The sequence below is a fragment of the Dendrobates tinctorius genome, unplaced genomic scaffold, assembly GCF_039654945.1.
Source record: "Dendrobates tinctorius isolate UK_male_01 unplaced genomic scaffold, ASM3965494v1 ptg000026l, whole genome shotgun sequence".
NCBI classification, from domain to species: Eukaryota; Metazoa; Chordata; class Amphibia; order Anura; family Dendrobatidae; genus Dendrobates; species Dendrobates tinctorius.
Genome location: NW_027361694.1, coordinates 20264408 through 20286012, shown reverse-complemented (window position 1 = coordinate 20286012; position 21605 = coordinate 20264408). Strand labels below are relative to the sequence as shown.

Genomic DNA, 21605 nt, shown 5'->3' with positions numbered 1-21605 from the left:
CAGGGAGTCCCTACTGACGCTTCAGTGTCACAGGCCACGCCGGAATGGGCAACTCAGATGTCTCAGTCTATGTCACAGTCCATAGACAACCTAACTGCTACATTACTGCAAGCTCTGCAGAGTCGGGCCCCGGCTATGGACGGTACACAGCAAACGGACAGCTTGTCTCAGGAACATGCTGCTTCCGACTCTCACAGACTTAAGCGGACCCACAGGTCTCGATCATCTGAGTCGCACTATAGCACAAGGTCGTCCCCCTCCAGGGAGAGACAGCGTCATTCCAGGTCTCCTGGGCAGTCCCCTGCCACAGACAGACAGTGCAATTTACCACAGGGATCTCCCACCACAGAAGACCCCCGCCCCAGGTCGCCCTCCAGGGATCTCCTTAGCGAGGCACAGGATTCGGAGGGCATCTGTGACTCCAACTCAGATAACCAAACGGTCAGGTCCGTGGTACCTTCTCCCCCTAGCAATACAGCGCTAGTTGAGGACATAATTTCTGCCATTCATCGGGTGCTAAAAATTCCAGAGTCGGCCCCGGAAGTCCCAGAACATAGGATTTGCTTCGAAAGTGTTCAGAAACCACCTAAGGTCTTCCCTAATCACGATGAGTTTGAGAAAATAATTACCAAACAGTTTGCGCAGCCTGAGAAAAAATTCGCTAATCGCAAATATTTGGAAGCGAAGTACCCCTTCCCACAGAAAGACACCAAACAATGGACAGATCCACCTGAAGTGGACCCTCCAGTTTCTAGGCTAGCAGCGCAGACTTTACTCTCTCTGCCGGATAGCTCAACCCTCAGGGACGCAGCAGACCGGCAAGTAGAACGCATGGCTCGTTCTATTTTCGAAGCGGCAGGCGCCTCTCTGGGCCCTGCGTTTGCTTCAGTTTGGGCAGCCAAGGCCATCCTGGCTTGGGCCAAAAAACTACAGGAGGGTCTTCAGGCTTCAAATCCTGAGCTCTCGGACCAAGCGGTCCAGATAGCAGTGGTAGCAGACTACATGATTCATGCAGCCCTGGATTCCGCCAGAGGTGTAGCGGGAATAGCATCAAACGTTTACCAGATCTGTCAACGCTGGGGAACCCCGAAGGTGGACCTAATGGCATCCCATCTCAATACCAAGGTCCCCAATTTCATGGCCAGGACACACGACCCGCGGTCGCTCGGAGCGGATGCCCTGGTCCAGGACTGGTCCCAGTTCCGACTCCTGTACATTTTTCCACCCCTCCCCCTAATCGCCAGGGTCGTGAGGAAGATCAAGCAAGAGGGAGTTCCGACCATCCTCATCGCGCCAGACTGGCACAGACGTACATGGTACGCCGACATCGTCCAACTTACAGCAGACGCCCCCTGGCGTCTACCCAACCGTCACGACCTTCTGTCTCAAGGTCCGTTCTTCCACCAGAATTCAGGGGCTCTCAATTTGACGGCATGGCCCTTGAAACCTGGATTCTAACCCAGGCAGGTTTTTCACCGGCAGTCATTGCAACTATGATCAGGGCAAGGAAGCCTGCCTCCGCCAAGCTCTATTATCGCACCTGGAGAGCTTTCTTTTCTTGGTGCGAATCTCATGGACAAGTCCCACTCCGTTATTCCCTCCCGAAGGTACTAGGTTTTCTTCAATCGGGCCTAGATGCCAAGCTATCCTTAAGTTCGCTTAAGAGTCAGGTGTCGGCGCTTTCAGTCCTTTTTCAAAAGCGCGTTGCTATTAAACCGCAAGTAAGGACTTTCATCCAGGGAGTTTCCCGATTGGTTCCTCCCTACAAACGTCCGCTGGATACGTGGGACCTCAATCTGGTCCTGACAGCATTGCAAGCTTCACCCTTCGAACCTCTTAGAGGAGTTCCACTCTCCATTCTGTCTCAGGAAGTGGTTTTTCTAGTGGCGATCACCTCGTTACGCAGAGTGTCGGAATTGTCAGCACTTTCCTGCAGACGGCCTTTCCTAGCCTTTCACCAGGACAAGGTGGTTCTCCGCACGGTACCATCCTTCCTTCCGAAGGTTGTGTCCAACTTTCACCTCAATGAGGAGATTTCACTGCCTTCCCTTTGCCCGGTTCCGGTTCATAGAGTGGAGAAGGCTCTGCATACGCTTGACCTCGTCAGAGCATTGCGGTATTACGTGTCCAGGACTGCACCTTTCCGGAAATCTGATTCCCTCTTCATTCTTCCGGAAGGTAGTCGCAAGGGGTTGCCGGCTTCCAAGGCTGCCCTTGCCAGGTGGATCAAGTCCACCATACATGAGGCCTACCGACTTAACAGTTCCCCTCTTCCGGCCGGTATCACGGCACACTCTACACGGGCAGTAGGGGCCTCCTGGGCCATTCGGCATCAGGCTTCGGCACAACAAGTGTGTAAGGCGGCCACTTGGACTAGCCTACACACGTTTACGAAACACTACAGTGTTCATACCCAGTCCTCAGCGGATGCGAGCCTAGGTAGACTGGTTCTGCAGGCGGCAGTACCCCAAGTCTAGGGAACTGTCAACACAATATTCGTCCACTGCTTCCCACCAAGGGACTGCTTTGGGACGTCCCAAGGTTCTGTGTCCCCCAATTAGGCGACAGAGTAAAGGAGATTTTTGTGTACTCACCGTAAAATCTCTTTCTCTTAGCCTTTAATTGGGGGACACAGCTCCCACCCTGTTGCCCTTACGGGCCGTTGTTTCCTGTTGAGTTCTCATATTGTTCTTTGAGCTCGTACATTGTAGCCTTCTTACAGGCATGGTTATGTTATTTCGTTACGTTCCTCCTAATGCTTTGGCACAAAACTGGAGAAGGCTGACGCCGTCCAGGGGTGTATACTGCAGAGGAGGAGCCAAAGTTAATCTTTTTCAGATTATGCATAGTGTCGCCTCCTAGTGGACAGCAGCATAACACCCAAGGTTCTGTGTCCCCCAATTAAAGGCTAAGAGAAAGAGATTTTACGGTGAGTACACAAAAATCTCCTTTTATCAGACACTGTGAGAAGTGATGACCATACGGATACCGTCTACTGTGACAACCTCTGAAATAAGGCTGGCTGATTAATCGCATTAATTTGATTATTCGCCATTTTAATGAGAAATTCTCATCTTGCTCAGAATAACAAATTATTTTAGCCCATCCTCCATGGCTGTAGCCTCTTATATATGGGAGCGAGTCCTGCAGGAAGACGCGGTAGAGAGATGAGCTGCAGAGTGTGTATACTATGGTAGGCATAGACCCCACAGCGCCATCCCCAACTGCACGCACGCCAATGTCTTCACCCCAGAGTGTTGGGAGATGCAGAAACGCGTACAACTACAAAGCTAAATACAAATATTACTTTATTAAATATTCATTTTAAATGTCTGAAATGATATTCATAAACTCCAATGCCAATAAACCTGTATAGAAGATGGGGTGAACCATTGAGACTAGTTCTTGTATTGTCCAAGAGTACAGATTATTCCTTCTTATGTGATTTATATAGATACGATCATGTTCCTTAACCACTCCTAATTGCCCAACGCAATAAATGACCTCTCCTATAAAGTGCACTAGTTAGAACTAAATGAATGAATAAGCCATCAGTAATATGCATTGGTCAGACACCCAGCATAAAGTGGTTACAAACAGGATCCTCACTCCCCTTGTTTGAATTGATTAAATGTTACTCTGAAATGTCTGACATTGCTTGGACATTTACGCACAGCATTGTAAGGTGCTGTAGAAAATGTGGCGTGTGTGTGTGTATATATATATATATATGTGTATATATATATATATATATATATATATATATATATATATGTGTATATATATATATATATATATATATATATATATATATATATATATATATATATATATATATATATATATATATATATATAGTGCCTACAAGTAGTATTCAACCCCCTGCAGATTTAGCAGGTTTGATAAGATGCAAATAAGTTAGAGCCTTCAAACTTCACACAAGAGCAGGATTTATTAACAGATGCATAAATCTTACAAACCAAAAAGATATGTTGCTCAGTTAAATTTTAATAAATTTTAAACATAAAAGTGTGGGTCAATTATTATTCAACCCCTAGGTTTAATATTTTGTGGAATAACTCTTGTTTGCAATTACAGCTAATAATCGTCTTTTATAAGACCTGATCAGGCCGGCACAGGTCTCTGGAGTTATCTTGGCCCACTCCTCCATGCAGATCTTCTCCAAGTTATCTAGGTTCTTTGGGTGTCTCATGTGGACTTTAATCTTGAGCTCCTTCCACAAGTTTTCAATTGGGTTAAGGTCAGGAGACTGACTAGGCCACTCCAACACCTTGATTTTTTGCCTCTTGAACCAGGCCTTGGTTTTCTTGGCTGTGTGCTTTGGGTCGTTGTCTTGTTGAAAGATGAAATGACGACCCATCTTAAGATCCTTGATGGAGGAGCGGAGGTTCTTGGCCAAAATCTCCAGGTAGGCCGTGCTATCCATCTTCCCATGGATGCGGACCAGATGGCCAGGCCCCTTGGCTGAGAAACAGCCCCACAGCATGATGCTGCCACCACCATGCTTGACTGTAGGGATGGTATTCTTGGGGTCGTATGCAGTGCCATCCAGTCTCCAAACGTCACGTGTGTTTATTTGGCACCAAAGATCTCGATCTTGGTCTCATCAGACCAGAGAACCTTGAACCAGTCTGTCTCAGAGTCCTCCAAGTGATCATGAGCAAACTGTAGAAGAGCCTTGACATGACGCTTTGAAAGTAAACGTACCTTACGGGTTCGTCTCTAACGGAGACCATTGCGGTGGAGTACGTTACTTATGGTATTGACTGAAACCAATGTCCCCACTGCCATGAGATCTTCCCGGAGCTCCTTCCTTGTTGTCCTTGGGTTAGCCTTGACTCTTTGGACAAGCCTGGCCTCGGCACGGGAGGAAACTTTCAAAGGCTGTCCAGGCCGTGGAAGGCTAACAGTAGTTCCATAAGCCTTCCACTTCCGGATGATGCTCCCAACAGTGGAGACAGGTAGGCCCAACTCCTTGGAAAGGGTTTTGTACCCCTTGCCAGCCTTGTGACCCTCCACGATCTTGTCTCTGATGGCCTTGGAATGCTCCTTGTCTTTCCCATGTTGACCATGTATGAGTGCTGTTCACAAGTTTGGGGAGGGTCTTAAATATTCAGAAAAGGCTGGAAAAAGAGATAATTAATCCAAACATGTGAAGCTCATTGTTCTTTGTGCCTGAAATACTTCTTAATACTTTAGGGGAACCAAACAGAATTCTGGTGGTTTGAGGGGTTGAATAATAAATGACCCTCTGAATAAACTTTTCACAATTTAAAAAAAAAAATTAAACAAAGAAATAACATTCTTTTTTGCTGCAGTGCATTTCACACTTCCAGGCTGATCTACAGTCCAAATGTCACAATGCCAAGTTAATTCCGAATGTGTAAACCTGCTAAATCTGCAGGGGGTTGAATACTACTTGTAGGCACTGTATAATATGTATTTACTTTTATTTATTTTACGCAAATATATAGCACCATTAATTCCACAGCGCTGTACAGACTCTATTGGCACTGTCCCCGATGGAGCTCACAGTCTAAATTCCCTATCAGTATGTCTTTGGAATGTGGGAGGAAACCCACGCATACACGGGGAGAACATACAAACTCCTTGCAGATGTTGTCCTTGGTGGGTTTGGAACCCAGGACCCCAGCGCTGCAAGGCTGCAGTGCTAATCACTGAGCTGCTGGTATAAGTAGGGCAGGGTTTACATTTTTTATGTGATATTATGGGTTACAATTTATTTGAGAAACTAGCGTGTATAATTCCTTTTCTTGAAGTTGTAGTCTCCCGATCGTTCTTCAGGAGCCCACTGCTCCTCTGCCTCCCAGCTTCTTGCATGCCGAGGAGTTTGTGCTCTTGAAGGTTGACAGTTTGCGACGATGTGATAGTTGTGCCGCATGCTCGAACTCTGCGCTCTCTCATGCTGCAGAAAGAGGCATCTTTGCCTCTGTGGCATTGGCGTAGAGCAGTGACACTCAAGCTGGCTGGATGTTGCGATCCAGCCAGCTTCAAAGAAGCACTTACAAATTTTAAAGCAAAGATCTAGATGGCGCTTGCTTCTTGCCTAGAAAATCGTCCACCTCTTATACACTGCTGAGGTGAACAGTAACCTAGGCAGCAAGTCGTGCACTATGTATGATTGAAAACCCTACCGTTCTTAAGACTGGAGGATTTTTAATAAGGTAAATTGCATTATTTTGGTATTTTTTTTTCTTTAAAGGGAATCTGTCACCCTTTTTTGGCCTTGCAGCTGCCGGCATACACATCGGGGGCTTATCTACAGCATTCTGTAATGCTGTAGATAAGCCTCCGATGTAACCTGAAAGAGAAGAAAAACAAGTTATATTATACTCACCGAGGTAGGTGGGCGGTCCGGTCCGATGGGTGTCGCCGTCCCGTCCGGCGCCTCCCTTCTTCATGCGATGATGTCCTCTTCTCCCGTCCTGTAATGGCTCCGGCGCAGGCACACTGCTCTGCCCTGTTGAGGGCACAGCAGAGTCCTGCAGTGCGCAGGCGTCAGACCTCTCCCGACGCCTAAGAGCAAGGAAGCAGAGCTTTCACCGGCAGGACAGAGAGGGTCTTTCCAGGTTTTATAGCAAGCGTTAACAACTAGACCAAATGCAGCTGAATGTTTCTGACCAGCATAGAAAGGGTTGTTAACCTCTTCAGCACCTAAGGAAGCCAAACGAATATAATATGGGAGCCAAATACACAGGCTGAATGGAAGATCTGCGATTCACAATACGCAGTGCTCTTCTACCCCCAGATCTCCCAGGTTAGCGTGACAGATGAACCTAGAAAGCAAACAGATTGATTCGGAGAAGTCTGTATACTTTTCTTCAGGCTTGTATAGCATGATGGGAAGTGTCATTTCACCTTTAGGGGACAAGGCAGGGCTGTGGAATCAGTAAGCCAAAACTCCGACTCCTCAATTTCCCCGACTCCGACTCACAGCACTGCCTCACTACTGTCATGTGCATAAAGTGCAGCACAGATTCATCTGAGCTAAAACAGACATTTATATGACGTTTCTACACTTTCCCAAATGCTTAAGAAAATATTTACAGCACATCCTGCATTGAGCTACTGTACCCAGTTTATTATATATTTTGAGAGTTGCTCCATTTTATACCGACTCCATCAAAGTGGTCACCGACTCAGACTCCATGACTCCACAGCCCTGGGACAAAGTGCTACTATTGCCGACCCATAGAGGAAGCATAGGACTGTACAGGCTTCTCACAGCAGTGTAAGGGTGGATGCATTCCCAATCGATGCTGTAAATACATCACCATATTACCCAAGGAAATGAAAAGACAGTTGCTTCCACATGTATTTCTTCCCAGGTAAAAGGGAAGCTGAGTAAGCCATCACATGTCAGACACTGAATTAATAGCAGATATGCCAGATGACCGTTTTTCTCGTAAGGGTTCTAGCTGTGTTTTTATAGGTAGACTATACTAGGCGCGAGTTCTATGGTGATATTCACTTGTCCGTGTCTTGTTCTTTTTTGAGGACCACGAAAAATTAGAGACACTGTCCGATGTTGATCTGCAAGTCGATGAGTCCATGGGAAAAAAATCTAATAGCATGCAGATGCCATCCGAGTCTGGTTTTTCACTGAGAAAGCTGAGAATTTTATTTTTTTTTTTTCACATACGATAAACTGAGGAAACTCTGACACTTGAGGAAAACCTGATGAAATGCTGAACAAAAACCACTGATGAAACTAGGACTGTGTTTCTTGTCCAAGAATAAACAAACCACATGTCTGAATGAGCCCCAAGTGCATGCTATACGGAGCGTAACACGGGAAGGCCTGACTGGGAACATGCCTTACACGAGGACTTCTAACGGTTGGTTGTCCCTTCTGAACGTTCCGTTAGATTCTCCGCGCAGAGGCCTGATCCTTGATGTTGCAGGAAAAGGTTAACGCTCACAGCCGGCTAGATATGCTAATTTGAAAGATGTCGTATTGACATTTGAATTTTAAGCTGATTGATTCTCGTTAGGAAAATTGTGACTGGCTTACCCATGGGGATTTGTGTGCATAATGCCAAATCGTATTTGTGCATAATGGATCTTTATTTGGCTTTCAGCCTTTTTCTTCGGCTTGTATGCATGCCATGTCTAATAATTTCCCGGTATGTTTGCTACACAAGGATGCGGCTTCTCTCCGTATAAGTGTCTATTGTTCATTCCGAGCAAACGCTTATTATTATTATCAGTCCCTTATAAATGATTCACACTGTCTTTGGTGGCTATATATGTCACCTCCGCTGTCTCTAAATCAAGTCAAAAAGCTGTTTATATGGGACACCTAGTTTAGAACCCTCCAGCCGCGCTCTACTTTGAGAAATGGGCATGTAAGTCAGGATAAGACAGGATTTATGTCACCTCCAGATAATTCGCACAGAAATAACCTCTCAAATTGTGAATTATTAGCGGTGATCACAAGAATATTTTTTTTTCTCAGCCGCTTCTTGAGACTAGATAAATGGGATCAGCATAGCTGAATTTATTATTCGTGATCCGGAGGTCTGCGCTGTTCTTTCTCTCCATGTGTCCAGGAGGAATATACGATGTGTTTCTAGCTCCAGTGAAGAGCTGTAGGTTATACACTGATAAATGTGGGCTGTAATATTAAAAGTGGTGGTCTTCTCTTAAGGTGTGTAACTCTGCCCAGCGCCATACATACTGTCCCCGTTGGCAGAGGACACTGCTCCTTACTGGAGATTTTAGAAAACTAGGTGGACCTTCTAGTGCATGTTGTAGTGTTGTGATGGAGATTGCATCATTGGCGCAGAACGTGGTAGAAGTTTGGGGTCTAGTCGAAGAGAACCTGATCGGAGTACAGAAAGTTACTTCTAGTTCATGTAATTCCTGTAACCGATTATAGGGCACCTGTCATGAAAGCTGTGGTTATTCCATCAAGGCAAGGCTGTTAGAAGGTTCATAAGTCTTATTTTAGATGGCTGTCCTGCTCTACAGATGGTGACCATTGATGGGATGGTGAAACTGAAGCTAAAAATGACGCTGTGCCGCTTTCAATGGTCATTAAGGTGGTCCTACAGTAACTAGTCACTACTTCCTCACTGGAAACGTGTCCACTGGAAAAACTACCAATTCACACTGATTGTCGATTCACTCATTCTGCAGCCAGCAATAGACAGAGGCTGTAGAAGGCAAACCGGGCCACATTTGTAAAGGCTCTGAATTGCCAAAATTATTTTTAGCCACTTAAATTGGAAAATAAAACCAATAAAGTTCTCCAAACATGGACAATCCCTTTTACGAGAAATATTCAGTTTATTTTTACCAGGCATTTTAAACATCTGAAGAAAGGGCACGCCTGTCCCCCTTAAGGCCATCATGCCGGAGCAGTGTGTCAGAGCGGAGGCCTCTCCTTCCCGCTGCTGGATCGCTGCTGGTAGGTGAAGATGGAGAGGAGAATTTTATTTAACTCCTTCTTGGTATTACGATGTGTAAAATGAAGTAGGAGGCGACTTCCCACAACCCACTGTACATGTAGGGAGCAATGATTGATGGCTCCAGACTCACAAGTAGAGAGGGTGGCCACTGTATGGGCCATGGTAAATATAAGCACCGATTGCAGCCATTTAACTCCTTACATACCACTGTCGGTAGTGAAATTGGCGTTTAGATGGTTATTTGGTGGCTCTTTAATCCAATTGGCACTCTTTGAGCGTGAAGTGTCGTAGTTGCCATAGCAACCAGAGGCCAAGAAATGACCTTTTTAGTGGCCCATAAGGTCCTGCAATAATCTGTGTTTAAAAGGTGAAGTGTCCGTGTAAAATTTACAAATCTAATATCCCGCAACTCTTCTGTACTACAAGATATACAGTGATCAAGTGAGTATAGATTAATTTCCCATATAGGGCCTAAGTAACTTTAAAATCCTGCTCGGATTGGTCCCTGGGAAGGTCCCAGAAGGACGCCACTATAAAAGAGTCGTATGGCCACTCGGCCATGCGCCAGTATAGACTCTTATGCTTATTTGTGTGTATGATGATGGATACATGTATCTGGTGACTGACTCATTAAGACTCCCCTCCCTTTGATATGCATGTTGGTTAGGGATTCAGAGTGAGAGTCAGCGGCAATGGGTGGCTATGCTCACGCCACCGTCCTCCCAGTACTCTGCACACACTAGCGTCCGACTGTGCCTCCCTTCTACGGGCACTGTCGTACCGCACCAGGTAGCTGTGACCGCCGTGCAACGACGTGCGCACCTCTAGCGCTTTCCTCCCCGTCCTGGGTGGTTAGTGGCGTCCGCCGAAGCAGTACTGTGTGCACTTGGTGCGATTTATATACTGTTACCTTTTGCTGGCACCGCAGCTGCGGGCCGAGCGCTGATGGTCTAGAGGAGCTCTAGTCTGGTGTCACTAGGACAGGGCTCTGTGACCCCTAATTAGCGCTCACTCAGCCGAGCTCTGTGAGTTCAACAGGCTCCGGCGTTTTTCAGCGGCTCTGTGGAGCAACAGAGTTTGCCTCTATTCACACTGGGTGAAGTTAACCCATGTGTGAGCAAGCGTTTACCCACCATCTAGTTCCGCCATTACTTAGCAGATTCCATCTCTGCGTGGTGGACCCCGGGCTGCGAACGCACCTCATACCTCCTTTCATATTATTTAGTGCATTCCGCAGGCCCTTACAATACAATTTATTAATGAAGTCATCAGGAATAGCAAAGAATGCAGTGTTGCATGCCTCCCAGAGTTCATCTAGATTCTATGGTTTTGTCTTCCAAGCTTCCTCTTCCATCCTACCCCAAACATGCTCAATGATATTCATGTCTGGTGACTGGGCTGGCCAGTCCTTGAGCACCTTGATCTTTTTTGCCTGAAGGAATTTTGTTGTAGAGATGGATGTATGAGATGGCGCACCATCCTGCTGCAGAATTTGACCCCTTTTATGATTTGGAATATAAGAGGTAGCTAATACTTCTTGATATTTTAGGCTATTGATATTGCTGTCCACCTTGCAAATGTTTTGCACACCCCCATACTGAATGTAACCCCAGACCATGATCTTTCCACCACCAAATTTAACTTTTCTGGGTGTATTTTGGATCCATACGGCTCCAGTAGGTCTCCAGCAGTATTTGCGGCGTCTGTGGTGTAATTCTACTGAAGATTCATCAGAGAAATCCACTTTCTGCCACTTTTCCAGCATCCAACTGTTTAGCAGGCTGTGGGACTTTGCAAATGCCACATGGTTTTTATTTGCCTTTTGTTTAGTGCTGGCTTCTGGGCACTGATTCGACCATGGAGGCCATTTCGAGACAGAATCTTATAAACTGTTCTAGTTGACACAGGGACTTGAGGTGAGCAGGCCTGTTGGAGCTCTGCTGCAGTGGAAGAGTGGATGTTTTGGATTTTCTAACCAACAACCGTTCCTCCTGAGCAGTTGTTTTGCGGGGTCTGCCGGACCTGGGCTTGTCAAACACATACAAAGTCTCTTCAAATCTTTTTTTAATTCTTTGTACTTGACGCTGAGACACATTAAAGGTGCCAGCCACCTCTGCAGTGGATCTAGTCTTCAGCCTCTTGATAATCCAGGCTTTGGTCACAGGGTGGATTTTTGGCATGTTGTCAGAGCTCAAGTGAAGGTCTAGGCTGCTGGGTTTCTTTTTATACACACCCACTAATTAACCAATCATTTACTGAGCACAGATTGGGTGCATTATATGACCAGGCGACAAAACTTTTGTCTTGCCAAAATCTGTCCATTCTGTGTCCATTAAATGATCAATATTTCTGCATTGATGCCAATTTATTTTCTTAACCTAAACCACATTTCGGAGGGTTTCGGCTTTCAAAAAAGTAATTTATACAACCAATGGATGAATTTAACGTCAGGTTATAAGCTTTTATTTGCATAACATGGATAAGCGACACAAGTTCTGTCGGAGTGTAGTAGGGACTGCAAGTGGTCCGAGTAATGATGTCTGATCACTGGGACCCCCACTGATCACAATAAAGTCGTGTGTGGTGTCCCAAACTTGAATGGAGCAGTCATCAATCATGTGTGGTGCTACTTTGAGCAAAGTCTAAGTGACGGATGTTGATCGCCAGGCACTGTTGGCAATCTGTGGGGTAGACATAATATCTGCATGCACACATTCCAGTCTGCTACTCTGGGTGCGGGACATAAGATCCCGCTCTTGTGACCAGTAGGACTCCGGATGTTCCTGTCCATCTCCTGCTGCCTCCACGTTGTTTCCCAGTGTAGCCTCGCCTGTGCGCTGAGCTTTGTGATACTCCGTGCTGTCGGACAGCATTCGGATGTTCCACACTGTAAAGGGGGTTTTACACTAAGTGAGATCGCTAGTGATATCGCTCAAGCGACACCGATATTGTGACGCGACAGCGATCACGCTAGCGATCTCGTTAAGTGTGAAAGGTAGTAGCGACCGGACCCCCCGTCGGCTATCGCTGATCGTGCTCGAATGTGCAGGTACATTTTTCCATCGCTGACGTCCCGCCGTTCAGTAATTATCGTTGTGTTTGAAGCTTTAAAAACGATGAGCGACGTCAATAACGACGCATGGCTCAGCGACACAGGCGTGACTTACCGGCCACGCCTCCTCTTCCCTATTGGTCTTTACAGCGCTGACAATGTGCGAAATGTATCTGACAAAAAAGCTATAAAAGACAACGCTGGAACGCCTCAGGTATTTGAAAAAAACCAACGATGATGATTCTTCAAGAGGGTCGCTGAAGGACGAATAGCGAAATCTAACCAAAAATGCACTTTTGTCTCTAGGGAGAAAAATGCTGGTTTAGAAGCTAACCACGGCGCTCCAGAGATTTAAACTGTAACGCTATTACGTCCTCTTTAATGACGCCGCCGGCCAATGACAGCGCAGCGGTGACCACCAATCGGCGCTTTGGGGGGCGTTGTAAATTAAACGCTGAAGCACGCCCACCGAGGTCTGAATCGTTTTTTGTTTAGTAATGTGAAAGGTACTCAACGAGCAACGAGGTCGCTATGCAGATCGCTGATCTCTCTAGAGTCGTTGACGAGAGTGGACTGTTTGAAAGCTATCTAGCGATCACGTAACGACACAACAGCGATCTATGCCTGGTCGGATCGCTATCGTTATCGCTGGTGCGTTGCTTAGTGTAAAAGGCCCTTTACAATAGAATCCTTTCAATGTGTTAAATGATTGCTAAACACCTGTGAGTCTGTGCTGACACGGCCGCAGATGGAGCAGAGCTCGGCGCTTTATTCCTCCATTACTCCCCCTTAGTACAAATGAAGTAGTGGATTCCTGCTGTGCTTATAAGTAACTGGACAGTATATTAACTTGTCAAAACCCTCGGCGTACCGGCTACTGACAAAGTGGTAAATGTCAGCGAGAGCATCTGCTTATCTCCACCTGATGGCGAACACAATTTTTTATTTTTTTTGCTTTGCCTTTTATCAAACCACTTGTTGGTGGAGGATACGACATATTTATAGGTATTGCTTGAAGCCTCCCAGGAAAGAGTTTTGACACTAATACATGTTGATGTTGGTTCCAGCATGTAGAAAAAGCTTCCTCTCACGAGAAATTCAGATTTTTTTTTTTTTTTTGTGCCCTTTCAGTTTTTTATTACCGGGATTTCAGATGTAATGTTTGCAGATTCATGTCATACTTCAGGACAGATTTTCACTGAGCTGTCAAGTGTCTAAGTAATATAAATTGGTTGCCACCTCCTGCTGTCTTGCCGGGAAACTGCATAAAAGACAAATGTAACGCTTGCTGAGAGGGAACATCTGCTTAGAAATCATCTGATGCAAATACTTTGTCTTACTTAAGACACCTTAGAGTTGAAGGCCTAAAATAGACCAGAGTAGAGAAATGGTGGTTACAAGTCACGTAGAAGACGACAAAATACTGGTGATTTATATCAAATGGTGCCTTCATTTTATTCTCGGGGAGTGAAATGTGCCAAATCTGTGCTTGGTTTAAGGGGCCTTTACACATAGCGATATTGCTGAAGCGTCACCGATTTTGTGACGCAGCAGCGATATCGCTACCTCCGACCGGCTCCCCCGCTGTCTGTCGCTGATCGCGCAGCTCCATTTCTCGTCAGGCGCTTCCTGCTGGGCTTCCTGCTGGCGCCGACGAGCGATGCGTGCACGCGGACGGGAGGACGTCAAGATTGCCGGGTCTGAAAGGTAAGTAACGACCGCTGCTGCATCGCTGTGAGATCTGCCTGTGTGGCTCACTAGCGACCATTTAGCGATGCACCAGCGATCCTGACCGGGTCGTATCGTTGTCGGGATCGCTGGTGCATCGCTAAATGTAAAGGGGCCTTTAGACTTAGATCTGTGTGGTCGGACGGTGCCTCTTATTTCTTGATGAGAACATCAGCTACATCTTTAGCATCAGGAGCGTTCTGCCAGTGAGCCTTGCAACATCGGCATGAGCTGCTGATATAACATGGGGAGATGTATTGAGCTTTCTTACCATTCTTCACGTTTCTTTTTACAGCTATTCGGGATTATGAAACTGCACAGCAGAATAGCGAAAATGATAAGCAGATAAAAGAAGGTCTAGAAAAAGCACAAAGGCTCCTCAAGCAGTCGCAAAAAAGGGATTACTATAAGATCCTGGGGGTAAAAAGGTATGTTCTTTAATATCTCCGGGCACATTAATAGATGTTTAGAAATAGCCTATTGATCTCTAAGAAAAGGCTGCTACAAGTTCATAGTGAGCCCAAAAGGTATGTACAAATTTTTATGCTGATAAAATACTTTAAAAAGTGTTTAATTTTTTTTTCTTTTTATCAATTATAAAATGTAACGTGAAGTAACAAAAGAGAAATGTAAATCAAGATATTATTTGGTGTGACCACCCTTTGCCTTCAAAACCTCATCAGTCCTAGGTACACTTTCACGTAGTTTTTGAAGGCACTTGGCAGGGAGTTTAGTTCTCAAAGATGTTTGGAAGAACCGCAGATCTTCTGTGGATGTAGGCTTGCACAAATCTTTGTCTTTTGATGTAAACCAAGACAGACACGTTGATGTTGAGATCAGGGCGCTATGCATGATACCAAAGCCGGTCATGCTGTTATACAATTCAAATGGGGTGATCTCAATTTTTTTTTTTTTTTTTAATTTGTAACATTTGTACAACATATTGCCATATTGATCCTAATGGAAAGAAAGGGGGGGTTACATCTCAAAGGAACTTTGCTTGTTGAAAATGGGGTCAACTTGAAGGGGCAACAATGATAAAGAATGGTGTCTGTAGCTTGTGAGTTTACAGACTTGTGCGAAAACAAGAGTTTGCGCAATAACTGAGAGAAGGGGACCGATTCTGCAGCGGGTGGATGTTTTGAATGCAAATTATGTCTATCTTGTACTGGATACTTGCAGAGCATGTCATTTCATAGCTTGATGGTATTAGGAAAAGCGAGAGATGACTGTACAAATATGAAAGCTGTTTCACACTTGCCTTTTTCATGGAAATCCACAGGAATGCCAAGAAACAAGAAATCATAAAAGCTTATAGAAAGCTGGCTCAGCAATGGCACCCAGATAACTTCCAAAATGAGGAGGAAAAAAAGAAGGCAGAGAAGAAATTCATTGACATTGCATCTGCCAAAGAAGTGTTAACAGATCCAGGTGACCTTGTTTTGTTCTGATCACTGATGCACCGGGTTACTGTGATTATTCGGGCTTCCTACTGCTTTTGTGGCATTACTAATTTTCCTGTTATTCCCATTATCAGGCCGAGATGGAAAGAATGTTGTGGGTTTGTTTGTGTTACGTAAAACTTCATAATTCACAGCATTTTAGTAACTATAGTGGATATGTTTCTCAGCTAATCCTCAGAACTGCTGGTTTTCATGTGTATTTTATGGTTTATTATGCAGTTATGGGAGTCTCTTGAGAAGACCTAAATGTTGTGGTGTTTGTTTTATTTTTATAGAGAAGAGAAGTCGATTTGATGCTGGTGAAGATCCATTGGACCCTGAGAGCCAGCAAGGAGGGGGTGGAGGACACTTCCATCGATGGAACCAGTGGCAGGGATTTAATCCATTCAGCTCAGGAGGACCTTTTAATTTCAAATTCCACTTCAACTAGAGACTAAAGTGGTGGCACTCTCACGCACCTTGCTAGCAAAGAAAATGAAATGTTTTGTTACAGAGCTGTACAACGTTCCCAGGAGATTGCGTGGAATGGCTGCTGTGCAGTAAAGTCGACCAGACAATTACTTGTTTGAATATGTTGTCAAGAAAACATTATTTTCTGAGTACTGAAAACAGACTTGAATTAAGTGTTCAGCTATTTTTTTTTTCTTCCTGATCTTTGCAAATGGCAGCATTTCTGGAGAAAGAAATATTAACTTATTTTCATTCAGGAATGATCTGTAAAAAGGGACAACTCCAAAGACTGCAGTCATTCAAGGACTGATCAGGGATGCCACGTTACATTAAAGTGACAGTATCAAGCCGTGCCAAGACTCCATACATTGCGCTACTCTCCAAACGTATGAAATGAGGGTAGATGTATTATATAGATCTACATCCCTGATCTTTATGATCCAGCATGCTCGCACCGGGGCTAATAAGCCTGTGTGTAGTTCTTCAGGGTGTTCCTGAGGCCCATTACCAATGTGTTGTCAGATTGTAGTGTTATATTGAAGATTTCTTACTCAGTGTTTGGGAAGCTTGTAACTAAGAGTCACATATAATGAAAGTCTTAATTACATCGGAATCACGATCCTGATGTACATGTCTGTAATCTACCACAGCGGCAAGACAAAGTGGGAGAAATGTAGTAAGCGCCAAAGAGTTAGCGTACAGGGCATGTACTGAATTTATCATGTGGTTTTTATTTTGGGTTTTTTTTTTAGTCTTTTTGACTGTTTTAAAAGTCTCGAAAATGTGACATGGCTAAGAGTTGTCAATAAGTGTGACAAGTCTCATGTGCATGGTGCTGTTCAGTCACCGCTGCCAGAACGTTAGCTGACGCCTGGTGCGGACTGTGGGTTGGCAGGGCAGCGCCGGCTGCCCTAAGGGTTACCGTATCTTTCCTGCTTCCAGCGGTTGCTGCAGTGTGTGAAGTCGCTGCGTGTGACCGGTTCAGCAGTGTTGATTATGTAGCCATAGCATGCGATTATGGCATATTGTGCCTGGATCTTAACTCTGCTTATATACAAGAGACCTGATCAGTAATCCGAAGTCTCTGGATTTTGTAAAGGCCTCCACACGCGGGCAGAGGTTTGTGCACACACCTGACTGTAGAGCTCCTGTATCTCCATGTGTACTTAGCAGGGTGACGTTTCCTTATTTATAGCTGCAAGATGGCGCTTAATTCATGACTTAATTGCTTATTGTTGAAGTTTGGGGCTCATTAACTAAAGCTAAAAGAAAAACTGCACGCTTTTTTTTTTTTTTTCCCCTCTAGATCCCAGGAATGAAATTGTTTCAAAAATAAAAAAATTAACAAGCTCTTTATTAGGAATGACAAAGTTACATCATGGAGCTGAGAAGTATGGAACCCTCAGTAATTCCTTCACAACGTATTTCCTCCTAATCCAGTCAGATTAGTGGGGGTTTGTGTCTTATACATCTTTTTTTTTTTTCCCCCACATAATTTACTGTTTGTTACACTGTGGTTGTCGTCAGATGTTGATAGTTGCCAAATGTGCCTCTGAGGGTGGACCCATTACCATGGATGAGATCTGTTCTTGATATCCATGTTTGCAATAGTTGATATAAGGGATTTGGACATTGTGCGGTGGCTTTTCTCCGCGCATTCTGTCCATGTAGAAGATGTCTGAGCTGTTTAAACATAATTTCTTTACAGCATCCACTGATGAGCTGGAATTCTACTTGAAGAACAAATAAACTCATAAATGGAATTTAAAGCATACCTTTTGTCCTTACAATTGTCCGTGTGCATCGCCAGTTAATGTTATGAAAGAGATTGTCCAGTGTTCGCTTTCTTCTCATCTTTTACCTTTCACACTCATGGGAAAATCTTATACGTGTAAATGAGCGTTTTAGAACCTCATTCACAAGCGTTGTACTGTACTTCCCATGTATAACCCTCTCTGAAATTGTGCCAGTTAATGCCATGTTCAAGCTTGGCTGCTGTAGAAAATTTGAAGTTCTCCAAGAAAAAATTTACTGTGCTATACCGGAACATCAAACTTAATAAAGAAACATTTTGTTATAGGAAAAAAAAAATTCTTTACTGAATAATCTGCAATATTTATTAATGGATCGGTGGTGGACAAAATAAAACTGAATCACATTATATGTATGTGTTCTACTAAATGTCCATCTAATGGGTTGTACAAAATGAAGAGTGAAGACCCTGTGGGTGGCTGATCCAGGACCAAATATGAGAAGTCTGATGTGGATGGCTGATCCAGCACCTCTCATAACCTTGTACAGGGTGGGCCATTTATATGGATACACCTAAATTAAATGGGAATGGTTGGTGACATCAACTTCCTGTTCTTGGCAGATTATATGGGAGGTGGAAAATTTTTCAAGATGGGTGGTGACCATGGGGGCCATTTTGAAGTCGGCCCACCCAGGTGTTTCCATATAAATGGCCCACCCTGTAGTTTGCCGCCTTTTTAACGCCATGTTCACACGTTCAGTATATGCTCAGTATTTTACATCAGTATCTGTAAGCCAAAACCAGGAGTGGGTGATGGATACAGGAGTGGTGATGTGTTTCTTTTCTACTTTTCCTCTGACTGTTCCACTCCTGGTTTTGGCTTACAGATACTGACTGTGGTGTAACTGTTTCTTTACCCTTCCCTTTTATCAGCAAGGGTTATAGTCATACACTTATTTTTAAGAAAAAACTTTCATGACAACGTCGCCTGGAAAAAAAAAAAAAAGAATGAGCCGCATTTCATATTTTACTATTGACGCAATTTTTTTTTTTGTGCTGCAGAAAGAAAAAAATTTATATGGCAGCACCCTCTAAGTAGCTTAAGGCTACATTCTCATGATGCATCTATTAAGTAAATTAGTTGTCTTGCAGTATTTATTGCGTCTTGGATGTTTTTATTTTATATTTTTTGATCCATGGGTTCCTAATGCATTTTTGACTTGTTTTTTTTTTGGTCTCTTTTGTATGTCATGTTTTTAATAAACACATGTAAAAAAAAAAAAAAAGAGGCCGAAACGTTGGCACTGCTCCGAATACTATACAACAAAATAGTCCAGGAGCAGCATATGGCAACCATATCTGGCGGTGCTCAGCCCAAAAAGAAGGCAGTGAATATATAAATTAATGGAAATAGACGCAATTGAAGAGAGCGGCACGCACCACTGGTACATGAAAAAAAAAAAAAAGCACGCTATTCGGTCATCCCATGAGGAGATCATTAAGCGACAACTGTTTTGCGTAAACTTTGGTTCTCCTGGCTCCAACGGCCGCTCCCTGCAACTGTTCCTAGCGCCATTGATTTGTATGTTTTAACCCCTGGAGCTTTTTTCGGTTTTGCATTTTTTGTTTTTCGCTCCCATTCTTCCCTGAGCAATCACTTATTTTTCCATCAATATGGCCATGTGAGGGCTTATTTTTTTTGTGTAACGAGTTGTACTTTTGAATGACACCATTGGTTTTACCATGTCGTGTACTAGAAAACGGGGAAAAAAAATTCCAAGTGCGGTGAAATTGCAAAAAAGTGAAATCCCACACGTTTTTTGTTTGGCTTTTTGCTAGGTTCACTAAGTGTTTAAACTGACCTGCCATTATGATTCTCCAGGTCATTACAAGTTCATAGACACCAGACATGTCTAGGTTCTCTTTTATCTAAGTGGTGAAGAAAAATTCCAAACTTTGCTAAAAAAAAAAAAAAAAATGCACCATTTTCCAATACCCGTAGCGTCTCCATTTTTGTGATCTCGGGTACGCTGATGGCTTATTTTTTGCGTTCCGAACTGACGTTTTTATTGATGCCATTTTGGTGCAGATAAAAACTTTTGATCGCCCGTTATTGCATTTTAATGCAATGTCACGGCGACGAACAAAACGTAATTCTGGCATTTAATTTTTTTCTCACTACGCCGTTTAGCGATCAGGTTAATCCTTTTTTTAATTGATCGAGCGATTCTGAAAGCGGCGATACCAAATATGTGTATGTTTGAATTTATTTTGAATGGGGCGAAAGTGGGGTGATTTGAACTTTTATTTATTTTTTTTGCCACGCTTCAATAGCCTCCATAGGAGACTAGAAGCTGGCACAACTCTATGTAGCTGAATTACTGACTTGCTATGAGTGCCGACCATTGGATGGTGCTCACAGCAATCCAGCACTGACAACCATAGAGTCTCCAGGAGACCTCGGGTTGTCATGCCGACACACTGGTGACGCGGTGGCCAGACGTGCCATTTAAATGCCGCTAACAGCGGCATTTAACTAGTCAATGGCCACAGGTGGATCGTTTATGCAGAGTAAAAAAGTATAATGGGCATGAGATTTTGCTGGAATGGTTTTTGATACAACAAAAAAGTGTCAAAAACTCATTGTGGGCAAACAGCCTAACATAGCAAAATTTGACCAAAACCTTAGATTTTTGTAAAAAAAAATTTGTGGACTTTAAATAAAATTTTTTTTTTTTTTTCTGGTGATTTTGCACAATTTTGGGTCTTTTTTTTGTTTCTGCGTTGGCATAAAGCTGCCAATCAGTGTGTTGGGCTGGGGTATACATCGCTCATGATTATGGAGGACTACATGGCTGCAGGTTTACTAGTCCTCTAGTGATAATCACTTATAAGCAGGAGATTATCAAAATTACAGCAAGCAGCCCAATAAGTTTCACATTGCTGCTCTCTGTCCCTACATTATGCTGCTCTTCAAGTTAGGTGGGAAAAGCCTGGTGACAAAGTGGGCTGAACCTTTAAAAACAAATTGTCTGTGGCAGAAATTATAACACTTTTGGATTCCTTTTTAAACAATCAGTGAATGGCACCTGAAGGAAGCTAAACTGTGTCTGAATGCAGCCTTACAAAACACCAACATCCAAGGGTTCATAGCCTCAGACTGTTAGAGTTGGAAAGTACCTCCAGGGTCATCGTGTCCAACCCCCTGCTCAATGCAGGATTCACTAAACCATCTCAGACAGATGTCTGCCCAGCCTCTGAAGACTTACATTGAAGTGGATCTCATCATCTCTCATGGCAGCTTGTTCCACTCATTGATCACCCTCACTGTCAAAAAGTGTTTTTTTTCCCCAACATATGCAATCTTCTCCCTTTCCATTTCATTCCATTGTCAAGAAACCCAAAATGTTTCTGTCAGCATTATCGATGTAACCAGTTGTTCACCTGTAGTATCCTGTTCAATCTGCTTGTTCCATGTCCATCCACTGGGAGGACGGATGAGAAGACTACCTGCACTCCCACTTCCTCTACTTTGTGGCGTAGGTCTTCAAAGTCTCTGCATATAGTTTTTTTTTTTTTGCTTGATAGAGGTGGAAGTCTGATGGGGAGAGGTCGGGTGAATGAGATATGCAGTAGAATTTCACAGAATCATGCATCCATATGGGCAACATGTGAGTTGTGAACTGGTGCAATGTCTTGCTGAA

The 21605-nt window shown here is 44.0% G+C and overlaps 1 protein-coding gene across 3 annotated transcripts in view; it reads left to right on the top strand.

The window, feature by feature from the left end:
- Window positions 1–17917, top strand: part of DNAJC3 (DnaJ heat shock protein family (Hsp40) member C3) — a 74723-nt gene extending 56806 nt beyond the window's left edge. For all 3 annotated transcript variants that reach the window (XM_073569572.1, XM_073569571.1, XM_073569570.1), the window contains 3 exons: window positions 14531–14663; window positions 15518–15666; window positions 15974–17917. In XM_073569572.1, coding sequence (XP_073425673.1) covers window positions 14531–14663; window positions 15518–15666; window positions 15974–16128 — 437 coding nt within the window. In that variant the 3' untranslated portion in view covers window positions 16129–17917. The remainder of the gene's footprint in view (window positions 1–14530; window positions 14664–15517; window positions 15667–15973) is intronic.
- The last annotated feature ends 3688 nt before the right edge of the window (window positions 17918–21605 follow it).